Here is a 20,574-nt window from a genome sequence, read left to right on the forward strand (position 1 = left end):
GCCCGCCTCCAACATGGAGCCCAGCTCCGGCACTACGCATGCGCAAGGGGAGGGGGGCGCGCAGAGGGAGGGGGAGCAGAGGGAGGGGGCGCAACGGGGGGCTGCGCATGCGCAAAGGGAGACGGTCGCAAAGGGAGGGGAGCGAGGCGGTGGCGCATGCGCAAAGCGAGCGCCGCGCCGTCTCGCCCCGCGCATGCGCGCAGGTGCGCGGGCAGGCTGCTGCGCATGCGCAGAGGCCCCGGGGCCATGGCCGCCGCCGGCCGTTGCTGAGGCGCCGCCGCCGCCCGGCCGCCATGAGGAGGAGGCGGCGGCGGAGCGGCCATGGGCTCGCTGAGCAGCCGGGTGCTGAGGCGGCGGCGGGGCGGCGGCGGCTCCTCGTCCTCGCCGGGGGCTGGGGACGGCGGCGGAGGGGGCCGAGGGGGGAAGAGGAAGCACGGCGGGGCCGAGGGGCCCGGGGACAGCGACAGCGAGGGGGAGGCCGAGCGGGAGGAGCGGCTGCTCAACGCCCCCCGCAGGTCCGGGGGGGGTCTGGGGGGGTTAGGGAGGTTTTAGGAGGTTTTGGGGTTCTTGGGGGTGGGGCTTTGGGGGGTTCCGGGGTGGTTTGGGGAGGTTCTGGGAGGTCTGGGGGGACTCTGGGGGGTTCGGGGAGCGTTCTGAGGTCCTTTGGGGGTGTTCTGGGGGCTTTGGGGAATTTTAGGGGGCTTCTGGGGCTTTTTGGGTGGGTCGGGGGGCTTTGGGGGGGTCAGAAGTTTGGGGAGGCTTTTGAGGGGGGGCTGAGGCCTTTTAAAGGGGGGTTCAGGGGCGTTTGGGGGTTTTGGAGGTGTTCTGTGGCCTTTGGGGTGTTCGGAGGGGTTTTGGAGGGGCTCTGGGGCTTTTTGGGGGAGTTCGGGGGCTTTTTTGGGGGATTGGGGGAACTCTGAGGTCTTCTAAATAGCGATTATGGGACCTTTGGGGGGGCCTCAGGGCTTTTGGGAGGAGTCTGGGGCCCTTGGGGGGGTTTCTGGGGGCTTTTTAAAGGAGGGGGTCTTCTGGGGCCTTTTAAAGGTTTTTTTTTTCTGGGGCTTATTGGGGCAGGGACTGGAGGTTGGGGGCGCAGGGGCTGCTGCAGGGTTTGGGGCCGAGGGGATGTGGCTGTGGGGCGCGTGGGGACCCAGCGAGGCTGCGGGGAGGTCGTGCAGAAAGGGGGGGGTAGGGAAAAGGGTTGGGGGGGGGGGGGTTGTTTGGGAGCACCTCGGGGTAGGGGCAAACTCAGGTAGGGTCAAGCGTTTTGGGGAGAAAAAAAGCCCAAACTGCGAAGCGCTCTGCTTAGCGTTTTTGTGTAACGGGAAGTTTTCAAGGAGCGTACCTCTGTTTGCTTTTCCGAACAGAAAGAAGCTGAAAAGCACCTCCAAGTACATCTACCAGACGCTGTTCCTGAACGGCGAGAACAGTGACATCAAGATCTGCGCGCTGGGAGAGGAGTGGAACTTGCACAAGATTTATTTGTGCCAGGTGAGCTGCTCGCTTACAGCACGAGGTGCAATAAAGGGAGCTGATGAAATAATACCTCAACAGCCCCTAAAACGATACCGCAGTACGCATGGATGGAGGTTTTCCTCTTCTTTTCTGCTTTCCTCTGTTTCCCGCTCCGCACTCGTTCTGTGGTGGGTTCGAGCACCGTGCGTTGGGCTTTGGGAACCAACCTCGGGGAGCGCGGCTGTGGCCCCCTGTCTGCAGACAGCTTCTTCAGCTCCCTTTTGCAGTTAATCTTTTAATCCGCTTGCTTTAACCTTGGCCTGTCCTTTGTGAAAACGGTGCTGGAAGTTGTCTCCTGACGTCCTGAGAACCTGGTCTCGTCTGTTAAACGAGCGGCTGGGGGTCTCCTGTGAGGCTGCTATTACTGCAGAGCAAGGAAAGCGCCTCCGGGAGGGGTTTGTTCGTAGAGCGCCCTCCTCGATTCGGCGTCCCTCGGGGAGGGACCTGCAGCGGGGCTGCAGCCGCGTCTCCAAAGCTGCCATCGAGCGACCTGTGGAGGTCTGCGCGAACGCCGCACGTGCTGTGCCCTGCTGATCTGGTTTTTGGTGTGAATAGCCGTGGTTTTCTCCGCGCAGTGCTTCCCTTTGCTGCTTTTCCTGGGACAGAAGTGGGGACCAAGCTTGGCTTTTGTCTTCAAACCTCTAGCTCGGCTGCGGCACGAACTTTAAAGCAGGAGTCTGACCTTGGGAGCAATTTATTTGAAGCCAGACGAGAAAATAGCTCCAGGTGCTCTGCCTGAAAACGTGTGTGCCTGTCTGCTAGGTGCAGTCAAACACGGCGCAGGGCTCTGAGTTACGAGGAGGTGTCAGAGTGGGACGCTCGGCAGGCTGGGTGCAGTTTTCCTGGCGTCACAAAGGACAGCAGGAACGAATTCTGGCTTTTTTTTTTTCGGTCGCGTTAACCAAATGTGGTGCAGGTACAACAATTCCTTACATCGGCCAAGGTGGCGAAGTTCCATTGTGCCCTTGCAGGAGAAAGCCTTTAGTTTGGCATGTGTTAGAGCATTTTAAAGAGCACCAACGAGGGAGGAGAGCCCCGATCTCTGGATAGAAGAGAGGGTGTGCTTTGTTGGGGCGGACGCAGCCTCAATTGCCAGCTCCATTTTGACTCTACAGCTAACGAAGGGAGGATGTGAGCAGGCTGAGCAGCCAGGCTCAAGCAGGATAGACACTTTGCTCGTTAGTCCTTTGGTAATTATGGGTGGCTTTAATTGTCGCTGTGATTCTGTTGGTGCTATAGCACAAATTCGTGAAGCTGCTCCTCCAAACCTGGTGTGAGTGGCTGCTGGCGATGTTAAATCACGTCCCCGGGTGCTTTTACCAGGCTTTGAAAATGGCAGTGTTGTTCTGCAGAGGCCTCCTGCACGCGAGGCTCCTGCGAGGAGGAATTTTGCGGTTAAGTCGCCGTTCTTACAAGTTAGGTTTGTCTTGGAATTGATGCTCTGTCACTGGGAAATAGTTTTGGAGCTCAGAAACGCCTCTGTAAATTACTCTTAACGAAGCTGTCTCCTCGCCTGCCTGGTTGAGCGGGCTGTCTCTGTCCGAGCGTTTCCCCGGTGTCTGAAGTTCCTGACTGACAGCCGTAAGAAGCAGAGGGTTACCTTTTCCTTGCGCTGTTTGCTAAAATAATAAGCTCTTCCTAAAAGCGAGGGGCCGATCCACGTGGCACGGCTGAGGTAGCCTCGTGAGGGCTGGCGAGGTGATCCTGGCGCCGTGCGTAGCGTGGTGCTGGTGTGTGCGGTCAGCGCTGCGGGGTGCGCCGAAGGGGCAGGAATATTTCCGTCGGCAGGTAATTAATTGGGTGCTGTCCGCTGCCCCGGGCTGAAGCGCTGAGTTACGAGGTCAGGGAATGCGGCACGGGACAAATAGACCTTATCTTTTTGATCTCTCAGGTAAACTTCAGGGAGTGATAGCATCTCAGGATGCGCACGTCTGCTGCTGAGAAGGACAGTCATGAACCCTAGTAGAGCAGTGTATTTCACTCCGTTTGGATGGAAACCAATCCAATTCTAGTTTTTTATGCCTTACGCTTTATTATAAAGGTTTATTTCCAGAAGTGGTGTATGTGTCTGTGTCCTTGGTATGAGACTACAGCCTTGTACGTTAGTTTGTACGTCTAGCATGCTTTTTTTTTTTTTTTTTTGCTTTAATACCCAAACTGGCATTCCCTGATGCCTGCAGGATTTGTTGCCCACTGGTAACGTTGAGGACTTAGTTCTTGGACTAATTATATCCCCATCGGTGCTGTGGTTTGTAGGAGAAATGCTTATGCGGCTTTTCTGGCCCTCTAAAGCTCTTTGCTTTGATTGTAGCCGTGCAGTCCAATTTTTCTGGATGCGTTTTCACTTTCAGGAATAAAACAATTACCTGTAGCCCTTTCTCGAGTATGCCGGAACGTTTCAGCTTGTGAAATGTTCCCCTAACGCCTTTTGTTCGGCGTAGAGGGAAACGCGAACGGTTTTGGTTCCTGTGCTGCTGTGGGTGTTTTAATTTGAATGGAATCTCTTACCTGAGGTCTTTGTCTCTCGTCTCCCCTCGTGTAGTCAGGCTACTTCTCCAGTATGTTCAGCGGATCCTGGAGAGAGTCGAGCATGAGCGTCATAGAGCTGGAGATTCCTGACCAGAACATTGATGTGGAAGGTAAGAGGGAGCCTTTTACCTTGACCTGAAGGTAGCAGTTAGCTTGAATCTGACAAATAGAATGAAAATAAAACCCAGAAATTTAAAACTAACAGGAACTTGAGAGAGAGAGTCCGGTGCTCGTTTGGATTTGAGCTGGATTCGGGTCACCGGTAGGGCTGAGCTCACGTTGGTGCCTGCTGCTGAGGAGCTCGCCTCGGTGTTTGGGCAGCAGGGAGCTCTCGGGAGCAATGTACGTGACTCGTGGGAACCCCAGCGGTGGAGCACATTGCCTCCTCATCCGCCAGCTCTTGAAAAGCTCTAGAGTGGAGTGCTGGCAGGGGACAGAGGCGAGCTGACAAAACATTTTGCTGCGCTTCCGAGCCCCGTGGAGTGAAGCAGCAGAGTTCTTCAGAAGAACTGCGGAGAAATGTTTGATGTGTTAGGAATATCTCTGCCTAACGCTGCTGATCGATTGCGCGGAGGGGTCGTGAGGTTTAGGTTCTTATCTGGTTTTATTGCTCTCTGCATTGCTCCGTGACGTGACGTGGCAGCTATTTTGGGTGGATATTTTGTTGAGATAGTGAAATGGGCCGTATTTCATTAGTTAATGGCGTGTTTTGTGTGTACCGTCTGTGTGTGTGCCTGGCTGGTAAATATTAGCTTTTTAGCTAAAGAGCAAATAAGTAGGGTTGTAGAGAGCGTGCACTCGAGTGCCATGGTTGTATTTCAGGCTTCTTTCAGCTCTCCAGGTTCAATGTCCTGTATTTGTTTGACAGCTGTCCTTTTTTCAGCTCTACAGGTGGCTTTCGGCTCGCTGTACAGAGACGATGTGTTAATAAAACCCAGTCGGGTAGTTGCACTTTTAGCAGCAGCCTGCATGCTGCAGCTTGTAAGTAATAAATGCGCGGTGTTTGTACGCTCTCCTGTCAGATAAACGGCTCGTAACACACACGCACACGTTCTGTTTCAGCCAGATAAACGAATAATTCTCGTATAATAAGTGGAAAAGAAAGCCAAACACAATGCACTGGTTTTGTTTCAAAATGCTGTGGCTGAGACTCGGTTGGAATATTAAGTGAGATTTTGGGGATCGTATCTGGAGGTAGATTAAAGTAGGTTTTCCCAGCTCATTTGTTCTGCCCTGGAGGTATTCATCAAGCTGTTCTTTCAAGTGAGAGAGCCTTGAGAAAAACTTAAGCTATTTTTCTGGGGAATCATCTAGATAACGCAGCACAGGTCACTGTGGGGCGTGTGATTTGGGCGATAGCTCAGGCATGAAAACTTGTACGAACTGCATAATCTCTTGCACTTCCTGTTTGGAAAATTACACCTTGAATATTTGTGGTTATTTTTTTTTGTCTCCACAGGATGGCTTAATCCAGCAATGTGGTGAAACGATGAAGGAAACCATTAATGCAAAAACTGTGTGTGGTTATTATAATTCAGCGGGGACATACGGGTTAGACTCTGTGAAGAAAAAGTAAGAATTAACTTTCTCCATGCTGCTTTGTACGCTGCTAATTAGCAATGTGAGGTTACAAACAGTAAAATAATGCTCAAGTTAAATTCTAGTTTTTTTTGAGCTGTCTGAATTGAGCTCTGCTCATCCTATTTAGTATTCCAGTTTCTACTACAATCATCTGCCTTAATTTTAACGTAGATTGTAGTAGATCGATTGCCCTGTGCTGTAAATGAGTTAATTACTGAAGTGTATTAGTAAAGACAATCTATTTTATCTTCAGTGTAGCAATAAAACAGTATTTGTGATTACAGACCGTTTTAGAGCGAAGCTGCTCTGATATTAAAAATGGAAGGTTAACTTTATCTTAATTGGGAGGGATGATTACATGGCTGGGAGCAGAGTGCTGAGGTTAGAGCTGACTGCTTCCTTCTGCGGTGAATCGGAGCTTTTTGTGGTAGTTTTCGAGTTTTTGAATTTTGAGTTTAGCTTTTGCTGTACCCTGGGGGAAACTGATCCAGTGGGCGGCAGCCCTGCTGTGCGAAATCGGGTGTCGTGATCTAGAGGAGCCCGAGCAAGCGTTGCAGAAATGTTGGCGTGTGTGGGGAAAAAACCGAAGGTGCTAATTCCGTGCTTTTAACCTAGGTGCCTTGAATGGCTCTTGAATAACCTGATGACTCACCAGAGTGTTGAGCTCTTCAAAGAACTCAGGTATTCAGGCTTCAGTTAACTTTCAGCGATAAAGTACAGGTTTTATTGAAGTGTGAATCTCACTGCACATAACCTCCTAGGCTGTTGATGCTTATTACCTAACCTTTCTTGTGTTTGTGCTGTCTCACAGAACTCTTATGATGTTTTGTGTTGGTTTTTTTTTCAGCATAAACCTCATGAAACAGCTGATCAGCTCTTCTAACCTATTTGTAATGCAAGTGGAAATGGACGTGTATACTGCCCTCAAAAAGGTACTCAGCAAAGGCTTGTGCTCCTGTAGCAGCTGCTTTACGAAGCTGCCAGTTTTAGCCCTTTTGGTGTTTGCTGCAGGTATTTAATGGGGCAGCCAAAACTGTTGTAGGAACGACTGTGTTACGAAAATGTCACTTTGATAATGAATGTGTTAATTCTTTTAAAAGTTCTCCAATGGGCTTACTGAGTTTGTCTGTTTCACCTAGTGGATGTTCCTTCAGCTAGTGCCTTCCTGGAACGGGTCTCTGAAACAACTCTTATCCGAAGCTGATGCCTGGTTTGCCAAGCGCAGGAAAGGTAGGACGGGTGGATTGCCTGGCATGGCCTCGGGCTGCCGCAGACGTGGGTTAGAAGTAAAATGTGATGGCCTGCCTCCATCTCCAGGCTTTCCCCTGTTTGCTCTGGGAGGGCTTGTCTCCGCCAGCAGTCCAAGAATCATGGGGTGCTTTGGGTTGGAAGGGAGCTTAAAGATCATCCTGCCCGGCCCCTGCCCCCAGCCCCATCCAACCTGGTCTTGAGCACCTCCAGGGCACCCACGGCTCCTCTGGCAGCCTGTCCCGCTGCCTCACCTCCCGCATAGCAAAGAATTTCTTCCTAATATCTAATCTCAGCCCACCCTCTTTTAGTTTAAAGCCATTCCCCCTTGTCCTATCACCACGCTCCCTGAGAAAGAGTCCCTCCCCAGCTTTCCTGCAGCCCACTTTAGGTGCTGGCAAGCTGCTCCAAGGTCTCCCCGGAGCCTTCTCTTCTCCAGGCTGACCAACCCCAGCCATTTCAGCCTGCCTGCACAGAGATGGCTTTGTTGCTTTTGCTGTGGTACCGTTAAGGTGAGTTTCTGTTGCCTTCTCACTAGAAGGCACCGGCATTTTTCAAAAGAGGAAAAGTTTGGTCTGACGTTCCTGCTGAAAGGATTTATGTGTGCGTAACTTCTTTAAAATAGAAACACCTGTCACCTCCATTTTAGGTGCTGTACGTGATTTTCCTGCCTGTTGTAACTTTCCCAGATCAATAAATTAAAACTCAAACAGAAATAGGACCTGGAAAACACTTAGGAAAGCAAGTTGTAATCCGGGTATGCTGCCTTGCAGATTTTGAGGATGACATTGCATTCCTGGAATCAGAGCAGGGGAACGCGTTCCTGTCGGTGTTCACACACCTGAGGCTGCAGTACATCATCAGTGACCTGGCATCGGCACGAATTATCGAGAGAGACTCCCTCATACCCTCAGGTGAGTGAGCACCCAGCTGATCGAGTTCCCTGTGCTTCTCGTCTGCCTTACCCCGGAGTAACCGGGGAGATCCGGGTGCGCTGCCTTGCCTCATCGCTTCCCGGTTGGTCTTCAAAGCCTAAATTGTGGCTGCAGACTCAGCAGAAGCTGAATATTTACATGCATAAAAGTCTTAATAGGCGCATACGTAGGTGTGTTAAGTGTTCTGTCAGTCTGTCAGGTTATCAAAATATGCTGTAATCAATACTCGGTGCATTACCAAGGTTTAAGTGACTCCAGAGACCCAGATGTGGAAAGAAAAATCCTTTTAAGAGAGCAAAACTTGCTGTGGCTCAGTTGTTTTCTAGCCAGTGTCTTTTTAGAAAGAGTTGGGCAGTTTTTAATAGGTTTTGGAATAATACCTGGCGATGAAAACAAAAACACAGGGCAATGTAAGCTCTTCTCCCATCTCAAAAGGCAAATGTTACTTGCTAGCAGATATTTAGGGTATTTTTAGAGGAAATAGGACAGCTAACTCCTCTGCTCTTGTTTTTTTATCTCTTTGCACTTTGCCTGGTGTAAGTTATATCCCGTTTCCAGATCCCAGTGCTTTTTGAAGCCTGTAGAACGGAATTCCGGGTAAATGTTGCTGTAGCTTCCTGCTGTTAACGTTATCAATAAATACCAAACAATCAAAAGGCCCCCTCTCGCCTTGCTGCTGAAGTCTGAGCTCACGGGCAGGCTTTGCTCTTGGAGGCTGTGCAAACCTGGCTGCTGACGGACAAATAAGGCTGGAAACGAGTTGCCAGGTTGGGGTCTCACTTGGAAATGCCCTCCCACTGTCATTCCTGTCTTTACCCTGTGAAGCAGCTGCCCCCTCCCCACTTCTCTTTTTTTCTTCTCGGTTTAACGTGCTCCCTGTAGCAGTGGCCTTCTGGTGCTCTGCCTTGGAATTTGCCTCCTGGTATCCTTGTCCTGTATTTCACTCTGGTCTCTTACCCTAGTCGATCCCTAGCATTAAATTTTGCATCTTAACTCCTGGACAGGTTTATTTTTTCCCTCTCTTTCTTTTACACAACTTTGTTTTTTTGTGCCTGCCCCCGCTCTACCTGTCCATTCACCTGTACCTCGGTGTGTCTGGAGGTGCAGGTGCCAGACATCAATTAAGGCCGCTTTATTGAGCTGTTTATCACTCTTCATTATTTGTACCTTCTTGACATCCGCGTTCTTTCTGTCCGTGCATGTAGCCCTGGGCTTGCTCTGGGCTTTTGCCACCCGTAAATATTTAACCCGTCTTTCAGTTACACTGCTCTTTTCCTGTAGAATTAAAAGGATTTCTTGATCTCAGTCTGGCTCCCTCCTTCGTGCCTCCACAGATGGCAGCACCATGATACCTCGGTGCCAGAACGGGCTCAGTGGGGCGTTTGCTGTGAAGCCTGCTGGCCTGATCAAATAGTTTGACCCTTCTCAAACGTTTCGACCCTTTCCTTGTCACTGAGATGACGCAGCGAGCGTCCCTTTACTTGGTTTGCCTCCCTTGTGCTGCTGTGTCCCGTCTTCTGCCAGAAATACTGGTTCAGTTGCTCTTCTAGCTGGCAGTCTTCCCTCACTAGGCAGCTTTCGATGGAGTGGATGTGGACATTTGCTGCTGCCTGAAGGCTCTGGCTTTCCCTGCTCCCAGTTCTGGCTCGGGTTAATACCTTAAGAGGTGGAGAAGAGACTTGTCTTCTACCCGAAACCTGACAAAGTAAAAGGCGGAGCGGCATGATTGTCGTGTGCTCCAAGTGTCTCTTAAAAAGTGTTTTGGGGCCAGCAGGGGGAGGCAGCGCACTACGGAGAGCTGCGGTGAGCTGAGGGCCGGGCTGGGGACGGTTTGGTCGGTTCTGCCCAGCAGGTGGGGCAGTTCTGGGGCAGCAAGCGATGAAATTTTGCATTATACGTAAAAACGTCCGAGGAACAGATCTGTTCTTCTGTTGCGGGATATTTGATATGCCTAAGTGATTTGGGAAGCAAATACGATCCGCCCTGCTAAGTGCTTTTAAGATTGATGTTGGCAGAGGTTAGAATGCAGGTGCAAAAACATCTTCGTTCTGTAACAAAAAATAAAACAGCGTCAGGCGATGACCCTGTAAACCCTCGCCTGCTTTACTGGTGACACGGCAGAATTGCAGACCACTTGTGTGTGAAGTGGCGCTGTCGGCATGTGAGTAAGAAGGAAAACCAGAAAAACAAAAAAAAAACAGAACCAGAAATCTGCTGGTGTCAGGCTGGAATTCCTTCTCTTCGTGTTGCTGTTACCATTTCCCAGAATGGCAGTGCTCAGCCTTTCCTTAATGTTCTTCTGGGGATAAGTAACCGTCTCTACACAAAACCAGCAGCCAGCTTTCTGTGCACGTCCAAGCAAGAGCGATCCCTAAATCGTTACAGTTTTAATTGCAATTGTGAAGCCGATTGCGTGTGCCTAATGAAAAGCAGAAAGCAATTTTCGCGTAATCACAGGGAAGGAGAGAACAAAATGTTTACATTTTCAGGGCTGAGCTGTGATGAATGCTGCAGCAGGGGCTCGGACGCTTGGCAGTCGCACAGAGGGAAAGGCAGCTGATAGGTTTTGAGTGTGTGGTTAGCGCAGGCAGAGTATCTGGTGTTTGCTCTGGCTCTGATTATTAATTTAAGAACAAAAAGCCTGAATTCCAAGGGAGCTGGGAGCACGGGAGGGAAGGACGACAAACCCTGGAGCTCTCTGCATGCACGGTGAAGTCGTGCTGCTGGGGCTCGGTGCTTGAGAGCCCTCGTGATCCGTTCATCTCTCTCCTTGCAGCCAAAACCTGTAGTAAGACGAGGAACTTTTGCTCATCAATTAAAAAGAGGCTCGGATAGGTGTTGGTGGTGCCCTCTCGAGCAGAGAACTGCCCGGCAGCGGGCAGCGCGGGGGTGGTTGTGTTGTACTTGGGTAAACTGCCGGCTGCTCTGTGTTGTGACGTGTGAACCTTCTAGATTATTCCAGGCCAGTGTTCTCGGGGAGGGAAAGAAAGAAACCGCGTGGTGAGGAGTGGAAAGAAACGGTGCAGTTCCTTCTTCGTGCTCTGTACATGCGTGCAACACCGTACCGCGGGCTCCCAGCAGGGTCCGTTCTTGTTTGTGTGGAGGGGATGTAAGAGACACATCCATCGTGGGGCTGCTGAGCGAAACGTTCCTCCTTCTGTTCCATCTGGTCACATCTGAGCGTTTCCTGAGCACCGTTTTCCCTCTTAATGTTTACAAGCTCACAGATGAGCTGCAGTTGAAACACGAAGCGGGAAAACGAGGGGTGTACGTGCGCATGTATTAAAGAACAGAGAAAATGCCCTGCCTCCGGATTTTTTTCTCCCTTTTAGCTCACTCATTCTGTTCCTTAACTGTGTAGTTCTCTGTAAGCCATTTTTACACCTCCTGTTGTCCTTTTTGATCCCGTGGAGTCCAAATCTTGGCTTTTTAAGCTAGCAGGACAAGGGCTGGCTTAAAACTTTGTTGGGAACATCTAAGGAGAGCTCAGCAGCGATCTCGCTTCTTCCCCCTTTTATCATCTTCATCAGCTATCTGCTTTGTTCCATGCTTAGGGTGGCTCTTGCTGTTCCTTTCATTGCAGTCCTTCCTCTGCAGCTTGTTCTCCTACGTGACCTTGCATACTTGCCCCTTTTGTTATCTCGACTAGGGACTTACACACTGTGCTTCTGGGTGCCTGTGATCCCTTTTGTGTAACTGCCTCACAGACTATCAATTTGTGTTTTGCTTTATCTCTTGGTTGCAATTGTTAAGTTACCATAGCTGATAAAACCTTCCCAGTGCACTCCAAGCCCTGATTCAGGTTTATTCCTAGCAGAGGGCAACTTTCTCTTTTTCACACTTATCTGGGAAGAGTCGCTGTTTCCTTTCCCTTTTACTTGTTTTTCCTCTCGCTCAGCTGGTGCAGAACTGTGGCGGCGGCTCAGGAAGCAGCATTGGACCCGATAACCTCTCAAGGTCCCTTCCACCCCCTACAGTTCTGTGGTTCTCCTTGGAGCTTGTTAACGAGCTCCTCTGCTTGACAGAACCGCGCGTGCCGAGCAAATCTATTCGCTTGCCTACTTCCTGGCAGTCATGAGTGCTTGATCAGACAAACGCCGTGCTGAGCTACTCGGTGGTAGGTGCTGGATCGTACCTGTGCTGCTGTGGCCGGGGCCTGGAGGCAAACGCCACGAGTCCCTTACCGCTGGTGGGTTAGCTCAGGCCGCTCAGTTAGCAAGCGTAAGCTTATTATTTCAATGTAACCTCATTTCTCTATTTCAAATGTTTGTGAACATCCCCCTTCCCGGCTCCGAAGACAACACCAAGCTCATTTATGTTTTTTTAATTTTAGAATGGCTGTCCTCTGTTTACAAACAGCAGTGGTTTGCCATGCTCAGAGCAGAACAAGACAATGATATTGGGTAGGTATATTACAGGATTTCCTTTATTTATTTCTTAAATCAGAAACCTTCCTCTCGTGTAAACTCTGCCATGTTCAGCGTTTGGAGTTGACGTTACAGAGGGGTGGGGGGGGAAGGATATTTTGGTTTTAAACTGTTGTTCTCCGTGGAGCCATCTGTTCCTCGGGCTGGCTGACCTCCTGGCCTTTACAGAGTAAATTATAACATTTCTAGAGGTAAATGTTTGTGTTTTTTATGTATTTTTTCTTTTCTTGGTTTACACATATCCCTTGCTTTGAAATACACACTGAGGCTGCGAAATAGTAACTTCTTAGTTTACGTTTTAAGGGTGATTTTAGGAGAAGTCCTGCAGATGCAGAAGCCGCCTTTCCTCTTCTGCTTCCCGGCTCCCTGGGCGAGGTGCACCAGCGGCTGTGGCGCGGGGTGAGCGGCCGTCTTGGCGCAGGAGGCCGTTTGTCACGTCGTGTTTGTGCAGGGGTGGCTGCACGCTCACCTTTGCTCCTGCCTCTGCCGTGCAGCGAGCGTGGGCTCAGCGCCCCGCCACCCGCTCGCCTCGTTCCCGTCTCATTTCACAGCCTTCCCCCTCCGGCGTCCGGCCGACCGCTCTCTCCGCTGCCAGCACCTCCAGCTTTTTCTGGCTTTTTCCCTCGTAGCCATTGAGGAAGCTCCACGACGTGCCACCAGCGTGCACGTGGTGCTTCTGTGCCCTTCGAAGGTCTGCACGTGGCCGTACTTTGTGTAACTCCCCGACCCCGGGGGGTTTCTGCAGCCCCCGGTGGCTTGGGCAGCGAGGCATGCTGACTTGGCGTGTGTTACACCCGCGTGGGGGATCACAGGCTGTTTCTTCTCCTTCAGCTTGCTTTTTGCCACGTGGAGCGGGTTCCTTGATCTCTTCTAAATATCGAAACGGTGGCGAGATGCAGCGGGGCACTTGTTCCTGCCTTTGTCTTCTGATCTAGGTTTGAGCGTGCTTTGTGGCAGCCAGATGTCAGGTCAGGGAGCTGCGATACGTGTATTATTGCCTCTGAAACACCCATAAACAGCCTTGTTCATGTTCTTCCACCGGTTCTGTTAGCCCAGCGTTTGCCATTCAGATGAGCACGCTTGATTGCAGAGCTGGGCTTAATTTATTAATTGCAACGTGAAGAGCGTAAGAGCCGGTGTCCTGAACCAAAGGCTGTGCAGTCTGTGGCAGCGCCGAGTGGCAGAGTTACACGCAGGAGGATGGGAGAGGGGTACAAGCGAAGAGCAGGCGCTACCTGGATGCATTTGGCAGTGAGCTGTTAGGAGTTTTCCACCTGGAGGGCTGGCCTGGGTCCTTACAGAGCGACCAGCCCCCAACAGCCCTGTTCTTAAATACCTTTAGTCTGAGGCACTTCACCCTTTAGCCCCGTGGCAGTGTCTTCCATGGCTTAATTGTGTATTGTATAGGAGGTATTTCCGTAAATTATTCTGTTCAATGTAATCATGTAACAGGATAACAACTCCCCAGAACTCTGGCTGGGGTCTTTTGAGCAAGATCTTTAGGAAGTGGTTCTTTGGCAACAGCGGCGCTTTAGGAAGTGGTGAAGGATGTAGCTGTGAGTCTCTTCAGCTCCTGCAGTTTAAGGTAGGGGGGTCGTAGCTGAGTTCTGATACGCCTGTTGTCTTGAGAAGCATTTTCCTGTTAGATACATCAACAACTTCACAAGAAATGGTCACGCATCGTGAAATCTGGCCTGTACCTTTCTGACTTGCAGTATCAGAAACGGCAGGTAACGCGAGAGTGAGCACTGGCAGTCGTCAAAACCCAGTCACAGGATAAGGTGGTGTTTGCTGCTTTTTGCTGTTGGCAGTGTGACCGTATGGATTGCCAGCCATCAACACGTGCCGCTGGAAAGGCAGATCTTGCACGAGCTGAAGTGCAGCTGACGGGGATCGCGGCGGCTCAAAACGAGAAGCTTCCGCGCTCGGCCGCGGTGCCGGCGATCTTGGTGACTCTTGGAATGTGCAGGGTGTTTTGCCAGGTCTTTCTTGTTTGTCTGGCTTTCTCTTTTGCAGCTTTTTTTTTTTTTAATGGCTAAAACTGCAAATCTCAGGGAGAGAAAGCTGTGCTCAGAGCAGGTACCTTTCCACCCAAGTCTTTCATTCTGGCATTCATCGCCGAGGTCTCTGTTGGCGGCAGCGGTGAGCGGTGGGTGAGGCGCAGCGTTTCATCTCAGTGCACCCCAGCTTCTGATGAACCTGCTGGTTTGAGGTGGCGTCCAGGTTGCTGTTTGTTTAGTAGCCAATAATGGCTAATTGTCTTTGAACATGCTGCTCTCCGGAGCCGTGTGGGAGGGAGATGTGTGCGTGCAGAGCGCTCCCTGGGACTGCGCGGTGTCTGACGAGGCCGAGTCTCGCCCAAGCTCCTGCGACCGCTTCTCTGTTCTGCTGGCAAGCCGTGCTGACACCTCTGGTGAGGTGCCTGTGGCTAAAACTCGTCTCAGAGGGCAAGACGTGCGGCTGTTCCTTGTGTCAAAGCAAATAGTTTGGGCGTTTATCCCACCTGTAGCTAGAGGAGAATCAAGGTTCTGTAAGGCCCTGCTTTTACCCAGCTCTGCTCCCCTTCCTCCCACAGCTCCTGCCTGTCTCAGGCGTGTTTTCTCCCGTTGAGGTGAGGATGAAGACTTGGTAAACTGGACAAAATGCGAGGTCTGGCTCCTGCTGAGCTGGAGTGAGGTCCCATTTTGGTACCTCACCGCGTAATTCCAGCTGCTGCTTCGGAGACTGCCACTGCAGCGAGGTTAGGGTGCTTTGAAATACGTGCTGTGGCTTGCTCTTTCGATAACAGAGAGGGAAAAGAAGATGTTCCTCTTCCGCTTTGGTAGGTTGCATTTTGAAGGACTAAATGTTTTATTCACTCTTTTAGAATTTGAGAATTTTGGAGTATAATACTGGAGTTCGTGCCACTGAAATGTGGCTGCTCGAGGTTTCCTCCTTGTGCCCAAGTGGATCACGTCTCTTTAACTTAACCTTTGTTCTGGGACAGTTGTGAGAGACATCTCTCAGGTCTGCGGCTGGAATCGTTGCTACTCCCCTGGTCTTTTGGCAGCGTTTAAGAAGGAAATAGAATAAGTTGGCTGCTCGCTAAGCATACGGTAGGCCAGGGGAAATGGTTAAAGCTGGAAGTTTTGCATCTTCTGAGGCTGCTTGAGGAATTGAGGGGGGAATACTAATGTCTGTCTGAACATTATGTACGAATGTTTTTGAAATCTGTCAGTAATTAAACAGAAATAAATCTTTTATCATCGTTACTGGATTTAGGTCAGCTACATAACCAGTTCAGCCAGACGATGTGGAAGAAGCACGCAGGAGGCTCTTGGGTGAATTTGGTTAACATGACTAGCTTATTTGCTTAACTTGTTCATAAAATACTTAATCTTCCCGGATTAGATTTTACAGAAACAGGTAAAGTTTGTTCAGAAAAGCTTGTTCGTAAAAGCTACAGCTGCAAGTTCTTGTGGTGTGCACAGAGTAGGAAGAAAAGTGCTGCTTTTCTTCTTGCTTCTGTGGCTGACAGCACGTTGTGTGACACCGGGGGGTTACAAGCACGTGGGGGTTGCCTTTCGTTGTGATTTATATCCTCACTTTGGGCACATCATCAGCCTGACTGCAGGCCTTTCTGGCAGCGGCTGTTTGGTTAGCGATGTAACTGTGTTTCACGTTCCGTGAGTACCATACCCCTGGAAAACTGCGACTGATTTTCCTTGGGCTGGATCTGTGAGGCTAGAGAATGTGTTCAAGCACCAGTGGGAGCTGCTGGGTGAAATAAGTTCACGTTTGTACAGGAGGACGGAATCGAGAGGCTTGCAGCGCGCTGCGAACACCGAGGGTAAACTTTTTTTAGACGAGTTGCATAACCAGCCACTTGAGAAATCTTTCGGGATGTCTCTCTGGGCGCTTCTGCATCGTGCTGCTGCTGAGCCGAGCTTGCAGCTGTTGCCCAACAGCGGCACTCGGTTCTGCGCGCGCCCAGCGAGCCAGACTGCTGCCTTTGGAAAGGGCATGTTAAGGGCAAGTGGAGAGAGTAATTCATCGCAAGAGCTAGACACAAAATGTCCTTATCTCGAGTGGTTCTTTCGCTTTCGTGAAAGTCCTGCCTAACCGAGGCGTAACAACCCGGTCTCTGTTGCAGGTTTGAAGTAGTTTGATGTTCGTGGGGTGACTCGGGTAGGAAAGGACCCTGAGAAGTCGCCTGCACAAAGCCTCTGCTCAAACCAGGGGCGGCTGTGGGGTCAGGCCAGGTCACTCAGGCCTCTTCAGCTTTCCCATGCTAAAGTAACAAACAGAGCTGTTCGAATGGCCTTAAAGGTGAACTGTTCTTTTTTTTTTTTTTTTTTTTTTGCAGGCCTCAAGAAATAAATAAAGAGGAACTGGAAGGAAACAGCATGAGGTGTGGTAGAAAGCTTGCAAAGGACGGTGATGTAAGTACGGCGTGCGGCTTAGTTAGTGCATAGCTGACATGTCTCAGACATGTTAGGTATTTTCAAAACACGTAGGTCTTAATTGTCAACCTGCATCAAGAAGGTGGAATGGAGGTGAAAGAAATTCCTTTGTTCTTCCTAGAAGGCCGAAAATGCTTGTTGTGTGTGAGATGAGTAAGGAGTTAGTGTTTTAATTGTGCTGGTGCACTGCAAGCAAGCCCATGTTTGGAGAAACTTGCAGTGTGTGAGGAGAGGGAACGTTGCCGTGACTTGTCATCTGGGACTCGTAAAATGCACGTGGCTAAAATAGAGCCATGTTCACTAACGCCTTTTTTTTTTTGGCGTGGAAAAGGAAGCTTTCTAGACCCAACGTGTAAAAACCAAAGTCAGAACCCCTGTGCGTTCCTTCTGCGTGTGTGTGTCTTTAGGCAAAAGGTCTTGTGGAAAAGTCTGAAGTCACTGAACTTGAGGGTGTTGCACTCAAAGGAGCATTTTGGGTGTGAACGGGACCTGCGGCTAAGTGCTATGCAGAACCATGGCGCTGGTTTTGAGGACATAGAAGCATTTTATATGTGTGTGTGCAGCGTGCTTCTGCGTGTCTGGAAGGCAGCTGCTGCTGAGCTTGTCTCCAAGTCATCAGTCTGCCCGGGCTGCCCGCTGACATCTGATATTTCGGGTGGCTGTTTGCAAGGCTCCTCTTAGCTTGAGAGCCCCGTTCCCACCTGACCTGATGGCAAGCAGCTCTTCCCCTGCCTGTCACAGCAAATGCTCAGCCTGCTTTGTTCTCTGCTTCTGTCCTTCAGTACTGCTGGCGATGGACTGGCTTCAACTTCGGCTTCGACCTCCTCGTTACGTACACCAACCGTTACATCATTTTCAAGCGGAATACGCTTAATCAGCCGTGCAGCGGGTCAGTCAGCCTGCAGCCTCGGAGAAACATAGCCTTCAGGTAACAAATAGCCAAGAATTAAGACCCTGTGGTGTGCGCTAACACCTGTTGCCTCAACCAAGTCTTGCCATCTGTGCTTGCGTTTAATTTTGTTGCCATAAAGTTGGTTGTGTTTGAAAATGGTGTTGTCTCCCTGGGAGAAGCTTAGTGCTGGAAAAACAAAGTTCTGGGAAACTAACGTAACTGTTGTTATATCCTCAGGTTACGTCTAGCCTCTTTTGATAGCAGTGGGAAAATTATTTGCAGTAGAACAACGGGGTATCAGATCCTAACCCTAGAGAAAGACCAGGTACGTTTGTGGATTTTTGAGCTGTTGAACTTGAATTGCAGAGTCCAAGGCATTAAAAAAATAAATGCTGAGAAGTCAAGAGTGCTTTTGAAGAGCTGCTGTTCTTTTTGTTGCTGATGTGGAATGTAAAGTGCTGCTTTTATAGGGAGTGGAAGATCAAGCTAATGCAGGAAGCGTAAGTAGAGTAGGATATTGTGGATTTCATTAGTGCTGATATAATGAAATTAGTTCCCATGGTGCTGCTGAAACTACCTGCTGCTGGTGTTGTGCTCGGATGGCAGCTCGCTTTCCCAGACTTCCAGCACTGGTGCGATTACCCTTCTGAATAATAGGTCCATCAGACTGCTGCTTATTTAGAGGCAAATCTGGAGTTTATTTAAGGAGACTTGTACTGTAAACTGAAGACCGTTAAAAGAATGTCTGTGTGTTGTTCAAGGGTGGTATTTATTATTCTGTCCAAGAAAAATAAACAGAAACCTCAGAGAGGAGCTTTCTTAAGAAAATATACCCGTTTGGCTACCGCCAAGCCAATTCTTAGAGTAAAACAAAAAGAATTCAAACATCAAACTAGTTTGCTTTACAGAATGGGCTGTTAAGGATTGCCTGGTTTGTTAAATCACCTGAAACCGAGAGTGGTAGAAGTGTCTCCAGCTTACTGGAAGTCTTCTCAGCCACTTCTTGCAGTTTCATTTTGCCTGATGCAGAAGGATGGCAGCACTGGGACAAAGGACAAAGGCTTACAACCATTTTGAGAACATCTTATCAGTGTTAGCATTATAAAATATCTGAAAGGAATGATTACTTGATTTTTTTAAAATATTTTGATCTTTTTATACACAGTCATTAAAATTTATAGAATGATTGTTAGCATCCATCTTGTGTGCTCTTTGTACTTCCTTCTAAGGGAAGCTTTTGCTCACTATACAAACATCCTTTGTGTTTGCTTTACAGGAGCAGGTGGTAATGAACCTGGACAGCAGGCTCCTGATCTTCCCACTCTACATCTGCTGTAACTTCTTGTACACGTCGCCAGAGAAGAAGACGGACAGTGAGGCACTGCTGGAAAATTTGGAAAGCTGAGACCTATTCAGTGGAACATAGTAGCACTTGTACGACTCTGTATACCTGCTTTAAGTTAATGCCCTGCTGACGCACAGAGCTTTGACAACAAAAAGGCCTTACACTGTAGCAAATGATACATGGCCTTAGTATACTCCTATGCATATCTGAAGAGAAGATCAGAAATGATATAGGCCAAAACTAGTTACCCTGTATTCGTTTTTGTTTCTGTTCCGCATCTTCAGACAACAGCCATTCCATGTTTGAGAGATGTTCCACTCTTATTTTTTTTCTGGGTAAAAACTGAGCCAAATTGGAAATAGGGAATTTGTGTGAATGACATGTCGCTAACTTACCCGTCAAATTCTAAGCACACGCTGTAGGATGTATGGTTAGTTAGTGTGATGGTTTTTTTGTTGTTTTTGTTTGTTTGTTTTTGTTTTTAAATAACTGGTTTGTAAATACCAGATCCATAGTCAGCTTGCTTTTGTGGTCCTTTTCCAGTAGGGCCAAATACATCTGTGTAGTTGATGCCTGTCAACTTCTGTTATTTAACTGGACAGATTTCAAACCTGCTTGTTTTTTAAGCCATTACTGCATCTCATATAGATACTTTTCTTTCTTGTTTATCTGCCTTTTTTAATGTTGCAGCAAAAATTTCTCTTCCAGTTTTTAGCATGTGAATTTGCTAATTTGCTCATAAACGAATTTTTTTCCACCTACTGAACATAATCTAATGTACTAAGCATCATTTGAGTCTGTTATACAGCAGCAGCTTTCAGCTAGGATTCTGCTGAATCCTTCCTGTACTCACATAAACCAAATACCAATTTTTAAACGTTTTTTTTTTGTGACTTGTTTTAACTGTTACATTGGGAATATATCCCCATTTTAGCTCAGGAACTTGTGACCTTTGAGTGCCTTTTGAGTAGTATGTGTTCACACAAACTTCACATCAGTTAAGCAAGGTCACAGGATCCAAAGTAAGAGCTGGGAACAAGGGATTCGCTTTGAGTTGGTTTGATGAGCGAGTCAAGTATAAGAGGTACACTGTATTTGTTTCTCGTGTGTGTTGGGTTTTGTTTGACTATTACAGTTTTGAATTCTTACATCAGGATTTTTGGATTCAAGGTGGGAATTTTGCCTCTTAAGTAGCCTATTTTTTTAATGTCAGAAAAGTATAAAACCATTTGTACTTTATAACGAGGATGAAACTATTAGGCAAGATGGAGAAACATGGCAACTTGTCAATAAATGACTTGAAGTGGAAGACTCACTGGTGTCTGTCCTTCTGTGCCAGGAATTGTTTTTTTTCTATTGGATTCAGCCCATGGGTGCGCCTCTCTATCTTGCGTTCTTATTTCTTTGGACAAGAAGCAGAAGAATTTTAAGGCTTTCATCTGCTAGAGCATCCAGCTTGGATTTTGGACACTCGAGCACTTTAGTAAAAAGCTTTTAAAACCATCACTGATTCAGCAGAAGGAAATCTGGGCTGCTCGTTACTGCCGGAAGAGAACAGGTACATTAAAATACCTGCTTTTCCAGGCCTGGCTGGTGGGTTGAGCTGCCCGAGGGCTCCTGCTTCGTGCTGAGGGCTTGCCCTGCTGCAAGGTGCAGGACC

The 20,574-nt window shown here is 49.0% G+C and overlaps 2 protein-coding genes across 2 annotated transcripts in view; one reads left to right on the forward strand and one right to left on the reverse strand.

Moving 5' to 3' along the window:
* Window positions 1–20,574, reverse strand: part of VAMP8 (vesicle associated membrane protein 8) — a 500,499-nt gene that overhangs the window by 37,078 nt on the left and 442,847 nt on the right. The window lies entirely within an intron of this gene.
* On the forward strand, window positions 227–20,223 carry GMCL1 (germ cell-less 1, spermatogenesis associated). Its single transcript, XM_083812096.1, has 14 exons — window positions 227–515; window positions 1,368–1,491; window positions 4,058–4,154; window positions 4,928–5,025; window positions 5,504–5,616; window positions 6,241–6,306; window positions 6,473–6,557; window positions 6,765–6,855; window positions 7,647–7,787; window positions 12,142–12,211; window positions 16,581–16,656; window positions 17,460–17,605; window positions 17,807–17,894; window positions 18,846–20,223. The coding sequence occupies exons 1-14, from the start codon at window positions 322–324 to the stop codon at window positions 18,972–18,974; spliced, it is 1,518 nt and encodes a 505-aa protein (XP_083668222.1). The 5' UTR covers window positions 227–321; the 3' UTR covers window positions 18,975–20,223.

This window comes from Anser anser, assembly GCF_964211835.1.
Source record: "Anser anser genome assembly, chromosome: 26".
Taxonomy (NCBI): domain Eukaryota; kingdom Metazoa; phylum Chordata; class Aves; order Anseriformes; family Anatidae; genus Anser; species Anser anser.

Coding starts and splice junctions, on each gene's coding strand:
- GMCL1 (XM_083812096.1), top strand. CDS start 322: ATGGGCTCGCTGAGCAGCCGGGTGCTGAGGCGGCGGCGGGGCGGCGGC. Junction 6,307..6,472: donor GAGCTCTTCAAAGAACTCAG/GTATTCAGGCTT, acceptor TTTTTTTTTCAG/CATAAACCTCATGAAACAGC. Junction 7,788..12,141: donor AGACTCCCTCATACCCTCAG/GTGAGTGAGCAC, acceptor TTTTAATTTTAG/AATGGCTGTCCTCTGTTTAC.